Source organism: Trichomycterus rosablanca, chromosome 6 (assembly GCF_030014385.1).
Source record: "Trichomycterus rosablanca isolate fTriRos1 chromosome 6, fTriRos1.hap1, whole genome shotgun sequence".
Classification (NCBI taxonomy): domain Eukaryota; kingdom Metazoa; phylum Chordata; class Actinopteri; order Siluriformes; family Trichomycteridae; genus Trichomycterus; species Trichomycterus rosablanca.
In genome coordinates, this window is record NC_085993.1 from 19469667 (window position 1) to 19494358 (window position 24692).

The window sequence follows — 24692 nt, forward strand, 5'->3', positions numbered from 1 at the left end:
GAAGCAAGTCCAACTGGATTTCCATTATCATTTATATATCACATCTATAATATTTTTTTATGGTTGGGTACTAAAATATTAACTACTATTATCAAGTATGATTTTTACCTCTTTTTTAATACCCAACAAAAATGTATAGCTTCTTTAGCAACAATGACCACAAATAAGCTCTTTTAATATACGTATTATTATATTTGATTTCATAGAGTTGGCTAATATTAAGCCTGGTTTATTAAGCTAAAAACATAATGTGAATGCATGATACATAGCTTTTCTTAAATAAATAAAAGCCTGTACTACAAAATGTGTTTTGTTTTCAGTTTAGCCCCTGTTGTGTAATCACATTTTGCTAAATGATCTGAAATCATTCACTGTGACAATTATGCAACGACAGAGGCAAACAGAAAAGAAGCAATTACTCTTTCACTTAAAGCTGGTCCTAATTTGTTGCTGTCCCATTATTGGAATATTATTGTATACTGACAAAATCACTAATGTTGATAAAATATTAAATATATCTATTTTTTTGCTGTTTTCCACATTTTTGGGGGGTTTCTACAAATCCCATTTCAAGATATGTCTGATTTGTTAAATCTTTGCTTAACTGACAAAAGCACAGAGAAATGACTTTTAACCAACTAACTTGATTGTACTTTATAAACATAAAAAAATTTTTATTTGATGCCTGCAACACAATTTTGGGACAGGGAAAATAAAAGTAAAAGGTTTATAGAATATTTAAGTTACACCATTTTGACACATTCCTTAATAATACACCAAAAGAAGATGGGTCATGGCTCACCGCTTTGTGCCAAATTTCATAAGAAGTACTTTGGAATACTTTGGAAAACTGTTGTTACCTAACACAGTCCACCTCTGCATCAGGAAATGTACCCTGAAACTATATTACACAAAAAGAAAGGGGCGGCACAGTGGCTCAGTGGGTAGCACTGTCGCCTCACAGCAAGAAGGTCCTGAGAGCAGGTATTATTTAGGTGGTGGATCATTCTCAGCACTGTAGTGACAATGACATAGTGGTGGTGTGTTAGTGTGTGTTGTGCTGGTATTTAGTGGACCAGACACAGCAGCACTGCTGGAGTTTTTAAATACCGTGTCCACTCACTGTCCACTCTATTAGACACTCCTACCTAGTTGGTCCACCTTGTAGATGTAAAGTCAGAGATAATCGGTCATCTATTGCTGCTGTTTGAGTTGGTCATCTCATTTCATTTACCCCTAGCTGACCACTCCTTCCTGTCCTACAACTGCTGTCACAGGAATGTTCAGGAATTGAATAATGCATGACGACCTTTAATAAATTCACACCTAAAATTGATATAATTCTAATTTGATGTACAATTTTATTATAATAATCACTGCCTAATTGAAATGAAGATTACAAAAAATCCATGTGGGCATGGGGAGAACTCACAAAATCAAAACTCGGTCCCTATCACCCATGTGGCTATGTGGCATTTCCCCTCTACTGTACACTGACTAAGGTAATGTTCTACGACTACAGAATACTTACACCAGCATTAAAGTGAAGTTGTGCCAAATAAGTAAGAGTTCCTGGGAACTGTCCTAAATGAATAGCTGCATTAGGGACCCATTCCTTTAGCCTTTGGAAGCAGTACAAAACAGCCTGGATAATCTCTCAGTTTATTGGAGTGCTCAGTCCCAGGCAGTTGCTTTTTCAAATGTTAACATAGCCCACAGGCAGTTGCAGCATTTTAGAACTGTCACTAGTTTGACACAAGCTGTAAGGCAAAAAAGAGCAAAACCAGTACTAGCTCAGAAGCTGCACTGCTTACTATAAATAGAAAATTGAAACAAACTGATTTCTCTTTAAAAAATACAAGACAATGGCTGAAATAGCATTGGGATCGCCTGTACTGCTCAACACAGCCTTTGCATACAGTGGCTTTTTTATTACAATGCGTCAGGGATTTGAGTTTAAATAGCTTTAATAGCCATTTGCCCAAAATGTTCCCCTCCCCCGTGTTTAGGGTCACCAAAGCAGATCATCCTGGCCTGCATACCCAATTTGACCCAGTTTTTACGCTGGATGCCCTTTCTGACACAACCCTCCCATTTTTATCCGGGTTTGGGACCAGCACTGAAAGCATACTGACAAGTGCACCTCCCAATGGCTGGGCTGTTCAGCCACACCCCAGAATTGTACCACAGAATGACTTAATCTCTGATCACTCTCTACTAATTTATGAAGTGTCCCTGTCCAATAAGGTACAACCAAATCGTTTTAAATATAAGCGCACTATTACATCTGCAACTGCAGCAGCGTTCATAAACTGCCTACCAGAATTACCAAATATATCAGCATCGGAACCTAAAGAACTAGATCAGGCAACTCAAAACCTAGAGACTGTATTGCGCGCAACCTTAGATAACGTAGCCCCACTCAAAACCAAACTGATTAGGGAGAAAAAACTTGCTCCATGGTACAATGACCACACACGCGCACTTAAACAAGCAGCACGGAAATTAGAACGCAAGTGGCGTCACACTACACTGGAAGTGTATAAGATTGCTTGGAAAGATGCTCTATCTGAGTATAAACACGCCCTTATAAAAGCTAAATCTTCATATTATTCGTCCCTAATAGAGAAAAATAAGAACAATCCTAGATTCCTTTTTGAGACAGTGTCCAAATTAACTAAAAACGCCAATGAAACTGAATCTAATATACCGCCTGACTGTACCAGCGATGATTTTTTAAAATTCTTTAATGACAAGATAGAAAAAATACGACTTCAGAGTCAGAGTGTGTCACCTGCCAATGTTAAGTATGGACTCACTCCGAGCAGCATTGGTGATAATAGTAACGAGTTAATCCAACTAAATTCCTTTAATCCAATCTCCCAAAATGAACTAACTGTGTTGATTAAATCATCGAAGTCATCATCGTGTATACTCGATCCTGTTCCAACTCGTTTACTTAAAGATTTACTCCCAGCTATTGTAGAGCCCCTGCTTACATTAATCAATGCATCCCTTAGCCTTGGGTATGTACCTAAATTGTTTAAAAGTGCTGTTATTAAACCCCTGATTAAAAAACCTAATCTTGATCCACATGTTTTATCTAATTATAGGCCAATTTCAAACCTTCCTTTTCTCTCAAAGATATTAGAAAAAGTCGTTTCCAAACAGCTATGTTCTTATTTGAATGAAAATTGTATTCATGAAAAATTTCAATCAGGATTTAGACCCAACCATAGTACCGAAACCGCATTAATTAGAGTAGTTAACGAGTTGTTAATGTCTTCTGATAATGGATGTGTCTCTTTTCTTGTTCTATTAGATCTTAGTGCAGCGTTTGATACGGTCGATCATAACATTTTACTGGAGAGGCTAGAAAATACAGTAGGTGTTAAAGGACTCGCACTCTCTTGGTTCAAATCATATTTGACTGACCGCTCGCAATTAGTTTATGTACATAATAAATGCTCGGAAACTACAAAAGTAAAGTATGGTGTTCCACAGGGGTCGGTACTGGGACCGCTATTATTTACACTCTATATGCTTCCACTAGGTGAAATTATTCATAAACATGGCATAAACTTTCACTGCTATGCAGATGACACACAGCTGTATATATCAGCCAAACCAAATGATACTGACACAATCAGTAAGATAGAAGATTGTGTAAACGACATAAAAAACTGGATGTCGTGTAATTTTCTTTTACTTAATTCAGATAAAACTGAGGTTTTACTTGTTGGCTCTAAAGCTGCAAGAGACAAGTTGTCTAACCTGGTGCTAAACTTAAACACGTTCTCTGTTACTCCCAGCCCAGATGTAAAAAACTTAGGTGTCACAATAGATTCAGATCTCTCATTTGATACACACGTTAATAATATTACTAGAGTTGCTTTCTATCATTTGCGTAACATTTCTAAAATAAGAAATATACTATCTGTTAATGACGCCGAAAAACTGATCCATGCGTTTATAACTTCTCGGTTAGATTATTGTAATGCTCTTCTAACAGGATGCTCTGGTAGATCCTTAAACAAACTCCAGTTAGTTCAAAATGCAGCAGCTCGAGTGCTAACTAGAACTAAAAAATGTGATCATATTACTCCTGTTCTATCATCTCTACACTTGCTGCCAGTTAAATTTCACATTGATTACAAAATACTTTTACTAACTTATAAAGCGCTACATGGTCTGGCTCCACAGTATCTGAGTGAGTTTATTAATTACTACAGCCCAACACGTCCACTTCGTTCACAAGATGCAGGGTTACTTATAGTTCCTAGAATTAAAAAGATCACGGCTGGTGGAAGAGCGTTTTCTTACAAAGCTCCACAACTTTGGAATAATCTTCCTGCCTCTGTTCGGGATTTGGACACAGTCTCAATGTTTAAGTCTAGACTGAAAACATATTTATTTTCTCAGGATTTTGATTAGTATAGACAAAGGCGCAGAGCTTGGGGGTTCTTGGTCATAGAAACTTGTGGTGATCAGGGATGTTGGGTTGCTGTCGTCCTGCCTCTCTTGTCCGATCACTCAGGTTTGATGACGGTGGGGAGATGGGCGCTGATGTCCTGTGAAAGCCTTCATGACCTTGTTACCTGCTTGCTCTCCCTTTTAGTTATGCTGTAATAATTAGGGCTGCCAGAGTCTAAAACTCTCTGTAAAACTGTTTGTCAACTAGCATTGTACATTATTAACTACATTCTCTGTTGTTTTACCCCGAGGGCATTCTGATGGAAACCTGTTTACCCGCCGAGGTTAAGGATTAAAGTCGAGACTGCCGGGACAACGATGCTGCTCCTGTCAGATGTGACGGGTCTGGAGTAATTGCAACGACAAGAAATCACTACAGACTTTATTGAAGACTAGAGCGGATAACAACTCTATTATTATTTAATTGTTTATTTATCTATTTATTACCAGTTATGACTTTTAGATCATTTAATTCTGTGTTTGTATGATTTGTGTAAATCGTGTATTTATTTAAAGTATCCTCCAGGCCACCCAAGAAGGATGGGCCCTGCTGAGTCCTCTCAGTTGAGGGTTCCTCTCAAGGTTTCTTCCTGTAATTTTCAGGGAGTTTTTCCTTGCCACAGTCGCCCTCGGCTTGCTCAACAGGGGTTTTTGTATCTGTTGGTCCTGGATTTTGTAAAATTGCTTTGAGACAATGTATATTGTAAAAAGCGCTATATAAATAAAGTTGACTTGACTTGACATAATAACTGATATAGTTTTTTTTTTTAGCAAACTCTAAGTCATATGCCTTTTTCTTAATATGCCAGTCTGCCATAAAGGCCTGATTTATTAAGTGCGGCAGAGATGAATGTCTATGGAAGAACTCTTACCTTACGCTTTCTTACCTCCTTAAACAAGGTCTTTCTTGTACTCACATTTATTCTTGTACACACATTCTGTTTATGCATTTTCTCTCTTTTTCTCCCGATTTAGCATAGTCAATTTGTCTTCCGCTGCTGGGGATCCCGCTTGCGTTTAATTAAGGAGGGTATATTTGCCTGCTCATGCCCCCTCTGATGTGTGCGCAGTCCTTGCGGACTCCTTCTTTTACGCCCACGCTTCGGTGGATTCGCACATGATGCTCATCCACTTTCTGCACAGGCGTCTTGCTCTGCTAACCAGGGTCCTTGCACAGCGTTTGAAGACCCCACCCACTTAGTCCAGTTATTTCCCACCCAGCAGACACGGTGGCCAATTTTTGTCTGCTGCAGTCAATGCAAATTCATGCAAGCGTGTTCAGAATCTTAGCCCTGGTGTGCTAGTAATATATTTTTATATTTTACTGTCCGAAGCCCATTCGGTTTACTAAATTTGAAAAAAGAACATACTGATACATAAAAAATACCCTACTGGACTAGCTTCAACACATTATCCTGCCAGTTTACTTAAATTTCGAAATAGTTAACATGTTAAATAATTGTGGCACATACATTTAAATTGGTTTTAAATGGATAAACTTCCTACTATTATAAGGCTTTTCAGAATTTTGAATACTGTCCACAAATCAAAGAAAGCATTTAAAACAAGGCAGGGATCTATTTATACAGTAACACTAACCTTGACAAAAAACAGCTCCTAAAGGCACTGAACATTTCTCAAAGCTCAAATTAAGTGCTATGAAAATGCTAGTTTATAGCCACACTGCTTACCTCATTCTGCTTTTTAATACTTAGTTAACAAAGTGCAATGTTACATCAACCTCTGTGGTTAGAACAGCTTCTGTCAACAACTTTTCATTGCAGAAGTGTCTATATTTGAAAACTATTGATTTTTAAGTCTGATCATCATTAGTTATGATACCAATTCCACTGTAAATGTGATGGTGGTAGCATTAGTTTATAAAGATCTTCTGAAGCAGTAGAATGAATTGGAACAGAAATGGTGCATGTTACAGATTCATGTTTTGCTCTGCCAAAAAGCAAAAAACATACTAATTGTAGCCCATTTGTTTCTCTGTACACTTAGTAAACACAACCTGTACCCAGTTTATCAATTTGAAAGGGACACCTTCTGACCAATGATGTTTGGGGGGTGGACATACTCCACACTGTAATGAAACTAAAATGGTTTTGGCATGATGGTGTGTGTTCCTCTGCTATGAGCATATCAGGTTCAGCAGTGGTGTTGGGATTTTTAAGCTTACTGCCTTTTTTATTAAAAACACACAACCTGTTAGTACTCGTAGAATATAATGCCTTTATTTGTCGTATATACAGCATATCCAAGCTCGTTTGGAATCTGGGGTCAGAGCGCAGGTTCAGTCATTGTATGGCGCCCCTGCAGCTGAGAGGGTTAAGGGCCTTGCTCAAGAGCCCAACAGTGGCATGCCAGAGCTGGGATTCAAACCTTTCGAATAATAGTGCAAAGCTCTAACCACTAAGCTACCACTGTGTACAAGCTATAGTGTACAATTAGAGACTAGAGCTATTTTAATTAACAAAATGTGTTAATGTTTCTCCAGTCAGACACTAATCAAAATGTATTGTCCAATTAAAAATTAAATGTCCTATTGGAATTGCTTAATATCCAAGATTGTGAAAATTTATGTTAAAAAAAAGGGTTGGAGGCTGAATATTGTAAGTCGCTACATTTTTAACATGTTCTTTTTTTGTGCAGACAAATTAGAAGTCAGATGCAAAATGCACATTATTACAGCATTTTCTGGTTATAAATTACTGCTGGACAAATTACAATCATTTACTGCCCAGGCCTGCATATATTTAAACTACTTATTCACTCACATTTGGTTTAAAGAGCAGAGCACAGTATTCTGTCAGGGTTGGTATTTCCCCGAAGATTTGCCCGTCTTTAAATAAATATGATGCATTGCACCCATCTGAGGACATCAGTGCCAGTATGAAAGAACATTTGTTCTTGGCATAAAGTCAAGGTTACTGGCTGCCAGCAACAGCTGTTAAAGATCAAAAAGCTTCCGGTTTTTGTTTACATTTTTAGCAAAAGCTCACTGTTGACGTATGTTTCCACCTCAGTCTCTACCAAAGATTTCCTAGTCACTGAACACAGCGTGATTACTTAATGAGGCTGTTTTTAGTTGCTCTTGTAAACAGTTTCCCAGAAATGTATTACTAAATATGCGGCACCACTTGAGTGCAGTACGATTGTGCTAGTCCACCACCTCTCGAGTTCAAATCTCAGCTGTGCTATTGAGCTGGCCAGACATCAACAGGCTGTTTGATATTTTGATAGAAATAGTATATTAATAAAATGACAGAACGATAATTATTTCATTATTTAATGTTAATGTTCGTCTAAGCTTAAAAGTGTACGCTGAATGTAAAAGTTTTTTTTTTTTTAATAAATCTGATTAATAAGAAGCCCCATTTTCCCAATAATTCATGCAGAAACTGAAGTCACTAAGCTACTGCGTTCAAAACATTTACGATACCACTTAAAGCCTCTTTGTCTGGTGGATCGTGCTTTGCCAAGTGGCATATTTTATTCCATGGTGAGAGAAAAGTGCATGTTGCTTTAAACAGGAGTGATATTTTTTAGTATTTTCAACTAACTTTACCTCATGTTAATTAGAGTCTTTAAATTACAGTGAGTGGAAAGAAGTAATAACCAACTTCTGGTTTTATATTATATACCTACAGTGTATATATCCAGTGTATATAACTCACATAATGTATTTAGACTTTGCAAGCAGTTACTGGGTTTATTATAAATAATAAAAAGTCGGGAGAAAAAGGAAGAGGAAAAAATGCATAAACAAAAATATATATTAAAAAAAGAAGCCAGAAGACGCTCCTCTAAAATTCGCACGCAACATTTAGACAAATTAGAACAACCAACAGATATAAGTTAAACTGTTTGCCAATAATTCAGCCTAATATGAGCCAAACATACAATCCCTAAACCATCATACCCACAGTAATGTATGCAAATAAGAGCATAATGATATAAAGCTAGTTTTTGCTCATTTTTCTTTGCAAATATTAGAAAAGAAGTTAGGTAGTAGTAAGTAGTAGCATCAGCTAGCCAACCTCTGAAGAGGATGGAGCCTCATACCCTCGGGAAATTAAAAAGGAACCGCCAACAGGAGTGAGTCAAAATCCAACCACACTTACAGTAGAGGTTATAAAACTGAAGTTAGTGCATCAATCCATCAGATCCGGCATTATTTTTTAATTAAAAAAATAATGCTGGAGGTGTAATTGTATGTATGTGGTCTGTTGTTCTTAGTGTAATTAATTATTGTCAAATACCAGACAGTGTAGTTGTGAATACAGATTTATGCATACAAAATGCTTTATGAAGTGTTAATTGCATATGCAGTGCTACAAATGAAACAGTGGTTAGCACTGTTTTTAAACTAAAGCAAACTAAGCCCTAGACTGGAAGCAAGAAGGTAAAAATCCCACTAATAAATCATTAGAACTACATATAAAATGTAAAACCATTTCTTTGTTCTAAATCAAAATTTAATTTTTTTTTGATAAAATACAAAAAGTTAAAATTATAGTTGATACAACATTACAGAACAGTTGCTTACATCATTCAATAGACAGTGTGTCGAGTCTAAATTCATTTTGTCAGCTTACATTAGAGTTCATAGACAAAATTCTTAATATATTCGAGTGCACAACAGTTGAACTGTTTACAAAAAGAGAAGAAAAAAAGCATTCTCTATGAATACTGCCAAAGCCATCTTGATCACAGATCAACCTTACTGTTACAGCATCAACTGACCCCAAAAATGGCAATATCATTGACAATACCTAAGCTGTGCTGTTAAAATATAAAGATAAGAATGCACAGCGACTAAAGTTTTAGAAACTAAACAAAGCTGCAAAGTTGAGGCTAAAAGAAGGAAAGGTAGTATGTTCTACTAAAATATCGGAGACTTAAGTCCGTATAGTTGCTTTCAGTAAGCAAGGCAGAGAAAACTCCACATTTAATTTTGCACAAATAAGCAAAACGTGTCTTTGTGCTCCAAAGCGAGTTTGTTGGATTTTACCACATGTAGTAGCTTCTTGTTGTGTCAACCTGGCTGGATTTCGACTCCAGGCCATCCTTATCCTTCTCAGTGTCTACATCCCACAGATTGATAAGAGGAGGGTATAACTCATTAAGAGGAATGGATGAGGTCTTCTGCATGTACTTTTTGAGCGAGTGGTGGTAGTTCTTCCTCTTCCATCTCTTGGCAATGTAAATTGTGATGAACCCAAGGCTGATAATTGCCAGGATTGTACCCATGACAGCAGCGAGCGCTGTGTTGGTGCCTTGGTCGGAAATCTCTACAGAAAATGTGGCATGCTTGGTTGTGACATTTACGCAGGAATTTTGGGTCTGCTGGTGGATATTGGAAACTGAAAGACAGACTTCGTATTCAGTAGCTGGTTGAAGGTGTGTGAGGTTATACTCATGGACATCTACAGGGACTCTGGCTGTGTAGGTTATATGAGGATTGTCAATCTTCATGGTGGCAGATGACCACTTAAGGTTGGAGGTCATTACATTGGAGTTGATCTTCCAGGACACCAGTATAGAATGGGACTCGGTTTGCTTGACATATATTTTGATAAGTTGGGTGCTGTCCAGGAGGGTGCCATTGACCCGGATTGCAGTCACCCGAGTGTCAGCCCCCTCAGTATTCTGAGCAACACATGTGTAGTGACCAGAATCGTCCACCTGAATGTTAGAAATGTGCAAGGTTCCAGCACTGTTCAGATGGTACTTATCAGACACTGTGTCCATCATGACCTTGTTACCTAATGGTGTCACCCAATATATCTCTGGTTCAGGCTCAGCCATTGCTCGGCAGTCGAGGTCTACTGACATCCCAATGTCCAGGTTGAGGTGGTTGGGGAAGGTGTCATGGGATATCATTGGCAAACACTGGTCAGCAGATTTGTAAGAAAGAACCTCTCGCAGACGCTGACCTCTAACTTCAGGTGGCATTGCACAGTACATTGAAAGAGGCTCCATAAATCGAATAGTCGTCTTGTTGGAGTTCATCCATTGGATTACACAGTCACAGCGCAGAGGATTGCTGTGGATGCTAATCTCCCGAAGGTTGGGCAGGGACTCCACCGTTGCAAGGTAGAGAGAGTTTAAAGCATTGTTGTTAAGCATAAGACTCTCAAGAGATGAGACTTCTCGAAATGCAAATCGACTGATGTATGAAAGCTTGGGGTTGTTGGTGGCCTCAAGTTTGGTCAGTTCTGGAAGATTATCCAGGGCAAATCGATCAATGGAGACAAGCTCTCCCATATTATTAATACCAAGTTCCTTAAGCCGCAAGATATTTTTAAAATCACCTTCCTGGATTTTGTGAACAGGGTTCTTGTTCAAATCCAGAAATTTTAGGTTTGGTAGTTTTTGTAGAGCATTTTGAGGGACCCTGACAAGTTTATTATCATAGAAGGATAGGCTTTCAAGGTTATCCAGTCCAACAAAAGCATTGCCTGGTATATCTGTGAGTTCCATTCCGGCCAGAACCAAACTTCTTAAATTAACAAGAGGTTTGAAGTTCAAATCCAAGATGCCAACCACAGGATTTTCTCCAATCATAAGGATTTCAAGATTGGGGGTTGATTCAAACCAGCGACTGTCGATAGCCCTGATCTTGTTGGAGTTCAGGTGGAGCCTGAGCAGATTGCGCAAACCAGCAAATGCATTAGGTGCAATTGAGCTAATCTGATTATGATTAATATAAAGCTCTTGAAGGTTAGTCAGGTCTTGCAGGCTGAAATCAGGCATTTCGATGATTTGATTCTCCTCTAGATGAAGCGTAGTAAGCTGAGACATGTTAGTCAGGCCAATGTCTCGAATGTTTGTGAAGTTATTCTGGGACAAATCCAGTTCAGTGAGATTCAGCAGTAGCTCCAGGTCCTCACTGGTTCTGGCTATGTAATTACTCTGCAGAAGTAAAACCTGTGTGTCACTTGACAGGTTGCCAGGGATCCGTGTAAGGCGAAGGTCATTGCAGTCCACGGTTATGGCTTCTCTGTAGGTGGACTGGGGTGTGAACCAAGGGCGAATTTCACAAACACATAGCTGAGGACACTCTGCAGACTCAACAGAAGTTAGTAAATGATGCCAGTTAGTAAATAATGCCAGCATTAGAAAGAAGCAAGACTGGCTCTGAAAAACACAGTATGCAGTCCCTCTAGCCATGTTATCCCCTTTGATCAGAGATGGGTTGGGTTCCCAGAGATGCAAGAAGATTGGCGTGGTGTGGAGAGATTTTCATCCAGTGTTGAGATGTGTTCTGGGTCAACCTTTTATCCTCAGAAAACTTGAGAAGTGGTGTCAAAGACTTTCAGAAGTTTAAAGGAGTAGATTCCCTGTAGGATTTTATTGTAGGATTCTCTATGGATGGATGTGCCGCCGTACAGCTCAATATCAGGCCTCTGGAAAATATAAAAAATCAAAATAAGACATTGTACAGTGCAGTAGGGGTACAATGAGTGATATTACATTTAAAGGTCTATTTAGTTTAAGTCAATTTAAATGTAATTTAAAGCATAAATGTAACATTAAAACCACCTCCTTGTTTCTACACTCACTGTCCATTTTATCAGCTCCTCTTACCATATAGAAGCACTTTGTAGTTCTACTATTACTGACTGTTGTCCATCTGTTTCTCTACATATTTTTTTAGCCTGCTTTCACCCTGTTCTTTAATGGTCAGGACCCCCACAGAGCAGGTATTATTTAGGTGGTGGATCATTCTCAGCACTGCAGTGACACTGACATGGAGGTGGTGTGTTAGTGTGTGTTGTGCTGGTATGAGTGGATCAGACACAGCAGCGCTGCTGGAATTTTTAAATACCGTGTCCACTCACTGTCCACTCTATTAGACACTCCTACCTAGTTGGTCCACCTTGTAGATGTAAAGTCAGAGACGATCGCTCATCTATTGCTGCTGTTTGAGTTGGTCATCTTCTAGACCTTCATCAGTGGTCACAGGATGCTGCCCACGGGGTGCTGTTGGCTGGATATTTTTGGTTGGTGGACTATTCTCAGTCCAGCAGTGACAGTGAAGTGTTTTAAAACTCCATCAGCATTGCTGTGTCTGATCCACACATACCAGCACAACACACACAAACACACCACCACCATGTCAGTGTCACTGCAATGCTGAGAATGATCCACCACCCAAATGATACCTACTCTGTGACGGTCCTGTGGGAGTTCTGACCATTAAAGAACAGGGTGAAAGCAGTCTAAAGAAGTAGAACTTTGTAGAACTACAAAGGGCTTCTATATGGTAGATGGAGTTGATAAAATGGACAGTGAGTGTAGAAACAAAGAGGTGGTTTTAATGTTATGGCTGATCAGTGTAAGTATAGGTAAGTATAGGTATTCAGTTCATCAAACCCCAAAAACATTAGTATTAGCACTGATATGTACAGTCATCCGGTAACCGCCAACAAAAATGCTAAATCAGCAAATTACCACAGATGAGCAGTACAGGGTAAGCTTGGACAGAGATCAAACTCGACTGAGTGCTTTCATCCGTTTTATGAGCTTAAAAGAGCATATCATTAACTTTCCCAAGCATCATTAAATATGATCAGGAACTTTGTAGCACGACCTTCTAAAACCTCATCGGCAATTCTACTTGACTGTACTTGGTGATTTCTGTAATAGTTAGTGGAAATCTATGAACCACCTAAACCAAGTTTGACCTGAAAAGCTGTAGGAGCAAAGGTGTCACTTTCCTCAGTTAAGCAACTTTGACGTTGCTTAGTGCTGTCAAGCCAGAAAAAAGTCCAAGACCAACATCTTAAAGCTTATCTAAAGTTTTTTTTAATCAGCAGTCTCTCAGTTTTATGTCAAGCTTGTCTTGTGGATGCCCGTGTTCCAGCTTCTTATAATTCACCTGTTTTTTGGTGGCTCTACAAATTAACTTTCAGTATGAAGTGACACCTTGAGGTTTCTTCTCAGCAAGAGACCACTGTTCCATGTACTTTTTCCTGGCAACTAATAGCTCTTTCAAAGAGGGAACAGACAATTCACCAGCTGTTCTAAATCAATCAATTTACAGATTGATGCTTGGGTGGCAGAGCGGTCTGGTGTGCCAGCTTGGCACTGCTGAGATTCGAGCTTTTGAGTTGTATCTTAGCTGTGCTATTAACTTGGGGGCATTGAACAAACACAACTGAACAATTGGCTGAGTCTGAGGGAGGGAGGTCCACTGGGTTCCTCAATGCTGGCTGGTTGAGGAGCCTGTACGAGGGGTGTGGAACTCATGGTAGGGCATTGTGTGTGTGTGTGTGTGTCTACATGCACTCTCTATGAGACTGCACATGTTTCGGAGGGAGAACATTCATCTGAGAATCTCCTCACAGGGGCGATACAAGCAGTATAGGAGTAACAGTTGGGACTAAATAGATTGGCAAAATGCAAAAAATATGTACAATTTTAGACATGCATTGCATTGTCTACTAAAATAAACAATTTATTATACATAATTATGGATAATATTGTGTCTTTCTTTAATATGCATATGTAATATTGTACAGTAAATGCTAACCAGCAAACATGTTCTGTCCATGATACGTAATCCAAAGCAGGCGAGGTGTGATGTCCTACAGTGCTAAATCAAAAGGACAAGGTTTACTTTGTATTAAATTATAACTAAGAAAAAATATGCAACCCTTTATCCTCAGTTTCTGAGCTAAGAAACAGCTCATGTTATCGTGTTTTGAACAGACCCAGCACCTGCATTTCGAATTTGAGCATTTGCTGTTCCATATGGTGTTAATGCTGACTTAATCACACAAGCAGCGAAAGCATTAAAGCAGTCCAGGAAGACTCACAGCAAGCCAAATGTTGCTAATGATAAAGATAAACACCTTGTATTTAACTAAAGACGCCCGTAAAAGTTACAAGAATTAGAATAAAGCTGAATTTAACAACACAGACTAATCACATTCACAGTTATGAGTCGGTCACATGACTTACAGTCATGTTTGTTTGTTTGTTTATTAGGATTTTAACGTAATGTTATACACTTCGGTTACACTCATGACAGGAGCGGTAGTTACTCGATACACAAGATTAGGTCAGACAAGGTTATATCCAACACAGTCATGGACAATTTTGGATTAATTAACCTAACTTGCATGTCTTTGGACTGTGGGAGGAAACCGGAGCACCCGTAGGAAACCCACGCCGACACGAGGAGAACATGCAATCCACAATCCACTCCACACAGAAAGGACCCGGACCTCCCCACCTGGGGATCGAACCCAGGACCTTCTTGCTGTGAGGCGACAGTGCTACCCACTTAGCCACTGTGCCGCCTACTGTCATGTAACCTTAGCTATAATCATTACAATTTATGTAATTTATGTTATGACTATTCTATTTTCTAGGCTGTCCCAGTCTGGTACCTTAAAATATTTACCTTTCTGTGCTGCACAGAATATGATTTATACTGGTAACGTAACAGTGTTATAATACCACTCACCACAGCATTATGAAATCTGACATAACAGGTTGATGACATTATGGCAGAGGGTTTAAGTAAAGTCTCACTGTAATATCTTTAAGATCTAAAACTTGAATCAGGACAACAGAAACTCACTTGTAAGCATTTTTGCTGAATGGTACAGCACATTGGACAAGTATTGATTGACTGCTTTTGTACTGTATGCAAAAACAATGTTGGTGTAGGTGGCAACATTTACATAATCACTGTCAACAATATTGTTGATTTATTAGTCACACCAGGATCATTTGCTGAAGGCAAAATGCTTTGCAGCTTCATAAAAAACTAACGCCACTTGCAAATCATGTTCTTTTTTCCCCATTTTCTGGGGGATTGCTGATTGCAGTCGAGGTGGGTATATTGCTGCTCACGCTTCCTCCAACCCTCGCACAGCCCCCAGCGGAACCCTCCTTCACCCATGCATTCTGCACAGGCACCTCTCTATCTGCTAATTAGGGTCCTTACACAGCGCTTGAAGACCCCACCCACGTAGTCCGGTCATCCCGTCCTAGCAGATACGTGTCTGCTGCAGGCACTGCCAATTATGCACGGTAGATGGCGCCCAGCCGACCAGTGGCAATTCAGAGTTTCGAACCGAGGAGTCCCGCAGTGTATGTACTGCCTTTTGCGATTGTGACTCCAAACTCTCGCCCAAAAAATCCTTGAGAAACTGATTGATTGTATATCCACAATTAACAAATGACAAAGTGAACTTAAACTTTAACTCCACATTTGGATTCCTTTTTCTTTCACTAATTTTAAAAAACACACACACAGGGTTGAGCTATACCCGGAGCCAACATTTCACATATTACTAATAATCAAAATAGTTATTTTTCAACACATCTGCATAGATAATGGTGTTTTATATGATGCATATGGGAACACACTAAGGAGGCTTTGTCAATGCCCCCAATGCCCCTTAATGGCAATGCTATATTACATAAAACGTTCTGTCAGTGTACACATGAAATTTTAATGTAGCACTTTGGATCCACATGTGTTTAATTGCTGTTTGTACTGACAAAAAACACATAGACAATGTGTGTGTTACCAATGTAGCATAATAGTTGTATTGTAATGTATGTATTGTATTCTGATCATAATGTAGAAAAATCTCACAAAGACAGACTCACCAAACATCTAGCTAATCCAACAATGCCAGCGGTGGGGGCTTTTTTGGCATAAATACACACATTTCATTAGGTTTTCTGTCAGTAAAACACACTAGCACACCAGAGTTGACATTTCGAACTTGTCAGTTCGAAACTCAGCTCTGCCATCTAGGGCTGGGCGCCTACATGAACAATGATTGGCTGTTGTTCAAGGGCAGGGTTCCGGAGAGGATTGCACATAACTGATGCAATTACGACCTCAGCTGGCTGATTGATGACGCCTGCCTAGAGTCGAGGGATGATGAAGATCAGTGTGTGTGTGTGTCCGTACACAAAGCTGATCCGCATATGAACTCACCTTGTGCAGGTGAAAAGAAGCAGTCAGCTACTGCACACGTGTTGGAGGGGGTGTGTGTCAGTGTCAGCTCTGCTCAACCAGGGTGGAGATCAGCATCAGTAGAGAGGAAGCATAATGGAATTTGAAATGACTATAGATTTGGAAATAAAGGAGGGTAAAATCCAGAAAAAAATGCTGCAGGGAGGGGAGACTCTGTATTTTTGTAATAATGCATACTTTGGGAATATAAATTCTGTGTCATTGTCACTGCAGTGCTGAGAATGATCCACCACCTAAATAACACCTGCTCTCTGGTGTTCCTGACCATTGAAGAACAGGGTTAAAGCAGGGTAAAAAAGTATGTAGAGAAACAGATGGACTACAGTCAGTAATTGTAGAACTACAAAGTGCTTCTATATGGTAAGTGGAGCTGATAAAATGGACAGTGAGTGTAGAAACAAAGAGGTGGTTTTAATGTTATGGCTGATCGGTGTATATGTGAATAAACTCTGGACTGGGCATCAGTCCAGGGTATCTTACATTCGCTCATTCAATCTCAAAAACTAGAATCAATTGAGTGTATTTAGCCTATCGACTATGTTTTGCAATGTTATTGAAAATCTGAATCCCGTGTCTGATGAGAAACTGGCACAAACAGAAAAAACATAGGTTACTGAAACTGTGCCAAAGCAACATTACCTGCATTGCCACTATGCTACCCAAAATTCATTTTCAATGTTACTTTTGTTTTATTGAATACATTTTGTTCCTATTGAACCTGCACTGAAAAAGAAAGAAATTGTATTTTTAGATCTATAGTTAAACGAGTGCTTGGAACTCGCATCAATACAAAAAAAACAAAACAAAAAAAAACACGTTTTACTGCTCGGTTAAAAAGAGCTATTGATTTGTTTGAATTTAAATCCAAACCATTTAGTAGGCGATACAATACTGATTTTTGGTAACTTAAAGGTAAAACAAAGCAAACCAGGAAAATAATCAACACTACATTTCATCCCTGTGTCCCCATGTCACTGCTCACCTTAACCCTACACAGACAGCATATTTAAAAAGCTAACCAAACTATCACCGGATCATCAGCCGAGTGGGTTAATGGTAAATTATTTAGCCAATTAAACCTTCATTAATCTGATTCATGGTGATTAGACCATGGCTGCTTGCTGGCCAGTCGATCCTCCTTTGCATCTTTCTTACTTAAATCATAAATGACAAGCATGAATATCTGCTGGTGCCATCTGGCATTTCTTTGTGACACAAAGCTTGGTCTTATTCAGGATGACTGTCAGACTTGTAGCCAAAATAATATCAAATGCACAAAGGACAGCTTACACTTTACCTTACACTGAAATGTTCCACATCTCTTTATATTTTCTCTCTTTACAACTCTGTTTATTCTATTTATTTTCATTTTACTCATTAAAACAATGTTAGAGTCAAAATGGAAGTCCATTAACTTTCCAGGTCATTGGAAGTTAACAAATAATTTATTCACATGTTCTTTAAAGAATAAGAATTTGATGACTAACCAACTGTTTTCTATTGCATCGATCTACTACTGCTTTATCCAACTCTCTAAATTACTTTGTACTACAACCCTACATCAAAAAACGTTGGGACAATAAAAAAACAGTGTTTCTTACATTTACTTTGATTTCTATTTCATTGCAGACAGTATGAAAACTAGGGATGTAACGATGCACCACAAGACAGTTAAAAATCGGTGCACATGACAACACGAATCGAATCGGTTATTCATTTAAGATGAATTGATATTCACTTTAAACAGCAGAGGGCACTGGTGCCATTCACCTTGCCTGGTTGACATCACTTCACAAAGTTGCCAGGTAGGGGGATTTTCCAGCCAAATGTATTTGTGAGAGGATACTTTATTTATTTACATCATTCATTTAGATAAATAAAAGACAAGCACAAATACAGTATTTTATGTAATTTTTTAAAGAGAAATTATAAAAGGAAATTGTCATAATTTGTCTTCAATTTCATTTTGTTTAAAAAAAAATCTGGAAAAAATCGGATTGTGAACCCAGTATCGTGAATCGTATTGCATTGTGGGTAGACTGTATCGTTACATCCCTAATGAAACCAAGATATTTTATGTTTTGTATGAAATTTTATTTTATATGTTACTATACATCTATTCCTGCAGTTTAGGCCTGCAACACATTGCTAAATAAGTTGGGACATGGGCAATTTATGGCTAGTAATAAGTTTAAAAAAAAACCTAAATAATAATGTGATTTTGAGGTTATTGTCATCATAATTTGGTATAAAAGCAGTATCCAACTATTTTGATTTGGGGTTGTAGAACTTTTTAGATGTGTTTGTAGGTCAAGTCAAGTTAATTTTATTTGTATAGCGGTTTTTACAATGGACATTGTCTCAAAGCAACTTTACAGAGTCCAGGACCAACAGACCAAGTGGCAGGGAAAAACTCCCTTAAAAATACAATATTTAAAAATCCCTTCAAAATCCTTGAGCGGAACCAGACTCAGCAGGGACCCCATCCTCCCTGGGCGGCCTGGAGGTGGGGTTGTAGATGTTTTGTGCATGTTTTTAACAACTATGATTCAACTTTTCAATTCCCTGGACTAACAAAGAGTCTGTAGTGTCCCTTTAAGGTACTTTTAGTATGTTTCAAGTTCATCTCATACAGTTTTCTGTTGAGGTTTAGTTTAGGTTTACTTCTCAAGCTATGTCTTGCTTTGTGCATAGGGTCACAGTAATGTTGGAACAGGAAAATGCCTTCCCCAAACCATTACCACAAAAAATGGGGCATATAATTAGTTTATAGACCTGTTTGCAATATATATAATTTTACTTATATATAAATTGTCGTTGATTTTACTATGATATATTTTGGTCTAATGTTAAGTAATTAGGTTGTATAAAGATTATTGTATCTTAGATAGGAAAGACTGATGTTCACATATTGAATCTTAGATAGGAAAGACTTGAGTTCACATATCTGAGCAGTTGTAGCCTGGTGGTTAAGGTACTAGACTAGTAATTAAAAGGTTGCTGGTTCAAGCCCCACCTCTGCCAGGTTGCCACTGTTGGGCCCTTGAGCAAGGCCCTTAAACCCTTAATTGCTTAGACAGTATACTGTCACATTACTGTAAGTCACTGTCTGCTAAAAATGCCGTAAATGTAAATGTAATCTGAGCAATAAAGGGGGCTGCAGTCTATACAGTGTGGTGGACTTTGCTGACATTAGAAACATGAAACATGTGACTAGCCACATCATAAGATTAGCAATACGGTAGAAGAAAGTATCATTTATCAATTTGTGCCACAAAATTTACTGATACTGCTCTTTTCTTTAATTAATTTTAATTGTGGTGGGACCGGGAAACACTGGGAACGGTGCAGCAATTCATCAACCTACATAGTCAATCAAATTTGTGTAGATGCCTGACAAGCCAATAGATTTGAACACTGATCTCAGAGGTGGTGGGCTAGCGTGATACAACTCTGTGCCGTCAGGGTGCCTTCTTCAGGATTTAGTTTTTCTTTTTAATAAACTGTAATGTCATTTGATGGAGATCATTTGAAACTGTGCTGTAGTGGTGCAAATGGAATCACATCATATGGATTGCAGACTTTAGAGAGACTTTTAACTGCACTGGTAACAACCTCACACATGTTTTTTCTTTCTTTTCTATTTTATCCTATTTTTGTCACCAAAATCATTTCACTGGTTTCTTATTACCCACAAATTTAAAAGCTCTTTGTCAATGAGTATTTTGACCAATCACTTTCTTTATTCTGGAGTCATTTATTTATTCATTCTTATGTTTTACCACTGAGTTATCACGATGAGTCTGGTTTCCTAGATATTACAAGCCACAGCTGCAGAACATCCCTGACAGGATGCCAATCCATCCCCAGCCAACCAACCTCAGACAGAGCCAATCTGGTTTAAATGTAGGCGCCCAATGGCCAACAGCACCCCTGGGGATTTGAACTCTGTATCCCAGCAGTAGTGAGCTAGTGTAATTTACTTCAGTTCCATCTGAGTGACAAGTCTGTTCTTAATCAAACTAATTATTTTACATTTCTAATCAACAATTCTTTTGTTACCTACTACTGTTGTCTAATGTAGAATATTCTAGATAATATAGTTTTTGTATATCTTATTTGAAATATTTTACATTTGTCCTTCAAATGCTTCTTTAGTGCTGCATCATAATATGGTTTTCAACAAAGGGATGGTTCAACAAAGTGGGTTTCCCAATGGACTACATTATGACTGTATTAAATGTTTACAACACACCCATATGGCATCTGCTCAAGTACACTGAAGTGGTTAAGTAACAAGGTTTTGGTACTTATTTTTAATTAGCACTCTTTTACATACTCTTTACATAAAAAAACCCATGAGAACAGGACATTTAAGTGCTAAGGTAAAACTACTTCTGGGCACATATGATTAAACACAAGAACAAACTAATAGACTTCTGTGGAAGCAAGCCAAAGGGGCTGTCTTTTGTACGTCAATTGTAAATAAATTGGCAAATTGCTATGTGAACAGCACTGCAGTTATTGGCAAAAAGTGCTGAGGAATCATGTTCCTGCATTCTCTACTTACATTCGCCAGTAGCAATGAACAGGCCAGGAAATGTGTTTCGGTTCTCCAAACAAGCGACAGGATATGTATCTTTTCATTCATGAGTGAGCAGGCACTAATCCATGAAGGCAATGCCCAAACAAATTAAAGAACTCCAAAGACAGTATGCAACAGAACCAAGCCAGCACATAAAATCTCGATGTGGAAGCTGAAACTGATATTCCAGAAGCATTGCAGTGGAATAACACAGCAGGACACGATGTACTGAATAGCATTACAGACCAGTGAGTTGGATATGGCAGATGGTGCATTTGCTGATTAAGACTATCCAAACTGGCATCAAAATATTGATTACAGATCACCCTGAGTTCTTATATGTCCTAGAGGAGCTTGAGTAAGTGAAGTAAGTCATTGAACAGGCAAGTCCCAAGGGTCCCAAAATGTCCAAATCTAATTAGTTTCTTACAATATTCGAACTCCTTTCCTGTGCATTTATAATTTACAGATTCCAGCTTCATCATCTTTAAACTGTTTATGAATTACAAGACACTAAAGATATCAATTAAAGCAATAAAGAGTCAAGTTACTAATACAATCTAAATTCCATATAGCCACACACAAGAATCACATAACCTCTCAGGTTGAATTGTACAATTTCATTGTAGTAGAACTCTACACACTTAATGTGCTTCATGTAAAAGGGCTTTGTACATACACCGATCAGCCATAACATTAAAACCACCTGCTCGTTTCTACACTCACTGTCCATTTTATCAGCTCCACTTACCATATAGAAGCACTTTGTAGTTCTACAATTACTGACTGTGGTCCACCTGTTTCACTGCATGCTTTTTTAGCCTGCTTTCATGCTGTTCTTTAGTGGTCAGGACTCTTCCAGGACCACCACAGAGCAGGTATTATTTGGGTAGTGGATCATTCTCAGCACTGCAGTGACACTGACATGGTGGTGGTGTGTTAGTGTGTGTTGTGCTGGTATAAGTGGATAAGACCTCACGGTCACTGCTGGACTGAGAAAAGTCCACCAACCAAATATATCCAGCCAACGGCGCCCCATGGGCAGCATCCTGTGACCACTGATGAAGGTCTAGGAGATGAACAACTCAAACAGCAGCAATAGATGAGTGATTATCTCTGACTTTACATCTACAAGGTGGACCAACTAAGTAGGAGTGTTTAATAGAGTGAACAGTGAGTGGACACGGTATTTAAAAACTCCAGCAGCGCTGCTGTGTCTGATCCACTCATACCAGCACAACACACACTAACACACCACCACCATGTCAGTGTCACTGCAGTGCTGAGAATGATCCACCACCGAAATAATACCTACTCTGCAGTGGTCCTGGGAGAGTCCTGATCATTGAAGAACAGCATGAAAGGGGGCTAACAAAGCATGTAGAATAACAGATGGACTACAGTCAGTAATTGTAGAACTACAAAGTGCTCCTATATGGTAAGTGGAGCTGATAAAATGGACAGTGTGTGTAGAAACAAGGAGGTGGTTTTAATGTTATGGCTGATCTGTGTATCTAATAAGTATCTGTACTAATACTGGCCAGAAAAGCAGCACTAGTACTCAATACCTAGATTATCCTAAATATGTAAAAGCCACATATAACATATTTTAAACCACACTAAAAGGACAGGTTTTAATAAGTGACAAACTAAAGATGCTATACATAAATAAAACCTCTTTAATTTTTAACAAAAGGTTACCTATTGTAATTTCACTTTATTTAAATAATGCAAAATCAAATGACTAGCAAAATAAAATATTATTTGTAGCCTACTACATTCTTTTTAAGCCAAAATGGGTCACATGCTACTAACACAACATAAAAAATAATTACACAATCTGTGAAATGACTGAACATAACAATACTTCTATTTTTTAGTTACAGTGCATTGTCCTAGAACCAAACCCCATTGTGCCTATTGTTCCTTTGCCTGCTGTTACACTTTCACTCTGCAGGAAGATTCCTTAACAGCTGCCTTCCCTATTCTGCTCCTTATCTCTGCATCTGTCATAAAAGGCTCTTGTGTTAAAAAAAATCTCCTCCTTTTCAAGACAGAGGGAAAAAAATAAAAAAGAATAGAATATAGTCAGGTTTACTGCTTCCCTGTAGTACCATGCTTTAACCCATTGGTAAGAGTATCATCCTAACATAAGTACACAAGTGTTCCTCCACATGATTAAAAAAGCTTTTGGAGCTTTGTCATTTAGCTTTCCTAAAACAAAGGGAAAGAAGGACTCTTTGTGCCCCAGCTTATCGTCTCTGTTTATTTAGATTCCAGAAGTTTGATTTTGAGGATTTGTCTTTCAGGTTCCAGAAATGATCTAACTGTACAAAGGTCAACAGCATAACACGTTTAACTAAGACATTTGCCTTTTAACATATATATAAAAAACCTTAGGGATTACAACAATTTTGTCATTTCAATTGTATTTTTATTTATGTATTTATTGAGTTTACTTGCTGTATACATATAAAAACAAATATACTTTCAGGAAGTTACAGTAAGCAGAAGACTTAATACTGGAGATGTAATGTCAGGGGCATCATGTGATCTTTGTGAGCTGTGACAAAGTCAGTAGCCTTTAATAAATAAATGTTATTTTTCATTTATGGAAAGCCTGGCTTGGTTTATTAGGTCACATGGTATAATGGCAGCATATTTAAAATTTGGCCACATGTAGACACTAAAAAAAATTAGTTAAACATGGATTTAGTAATTGTAGACTTTAAAGAGATTTATTACTTTATTAGTCGTTTGTGGTTTTGCCATCATTTATGAAATTTAAATCAAAATCAGCATCAAAACATTATAGAATGCTACAATAATAATAATGAGGTACATATTAATTTCAATTATATTTTTAGTTGTAATTCAGAACAATTTCATAATTTACTTAGAAATACAAAAAATATCACAAAGCCAATGGTAATAAACTCATACATAACTTGAGTCATAGCCACAGCTGGTCAGTTATCCTTAAACAGCACAGAGATGTGTGCACAGATTTAGGAAGCTACATAATTTAACCACAAACACCTACAGTTTAGGGGGTTGGTACTATTTTAAACTAATTAGGCTAATTAGCACTGATTCATTTGCATAAAACTGTTTTTTTGTGTTTTCAGGAGCAAATTTGGTGTAACTTAAAAAGATTTTAACAACAAATGTTTTACATCCAATAATAATCAAATTTAAAACATCTTTTTGTTGCATAACCTGTATAGAGGTATCTTCTTTAAGGGGTGTGAAACACAAAGACTAACACTGCATTTCTTATACCCTCTTGCACACTTCAGTGTTGAATACAGATTGTTAGACCAGCTGGTTCATAATGCCAATTTCATTAATATGCCCGTCATCACCTCTGAGAAGTTCTGCAAGCTCTGTGGACGCAACAGCTGAGACAGGAGGACAGACAATACAACAAGGCCACAATCCCCTCCTCACTCAGTATGCATCATTTCCTTTGACTTAGAAATGCCTTCTTGTGTTTGGTATTGTCAGGGGTCATTCTTTCTTCCAAAGTGCATCTTTTTAACAGGGGAAGGGGGATGGGGTGGGCAGTATGAAAACATCTGCTAGGGCCATCATATTTAAATGCAAAACACATAA

The 24692-nt window shown here is 38.2% G+C and overlaps 1 protein-coding gene across 1 annotated transcript; it reads right to left on the reverse strand.

The window, feature by feature from the left end:
• Positions 1 to 8997: 8997 nt before the first annotated feature.
• Positions 8998 to 11655, reverse strand: lrrn1 (leucine rich repeat neuronal 1). The gene has a single exon (XM_062996709.1). It carries the CDS (start codon positions 11653 to 11655, stop codon positions 9490 to 9492), a length of 2166 nt encoding a protein of 721 aa, XP_062852779.1. The 3' UTR covers positions 8998 to 9489.
• Between the last annotated feature and the right edge of the window lie 13037 nt (positions 11656 to 24692).

What these genes read in the sequence shown, in the direction of transcription:
- lrrn1 (XM_062996709.1), bottom strand. Translation starts at nt 11,655, where the DNA reads ATGGCTAGAGGGACTGCATACTGTGTTTTTCAGAGCCAGTCTTGCTTC.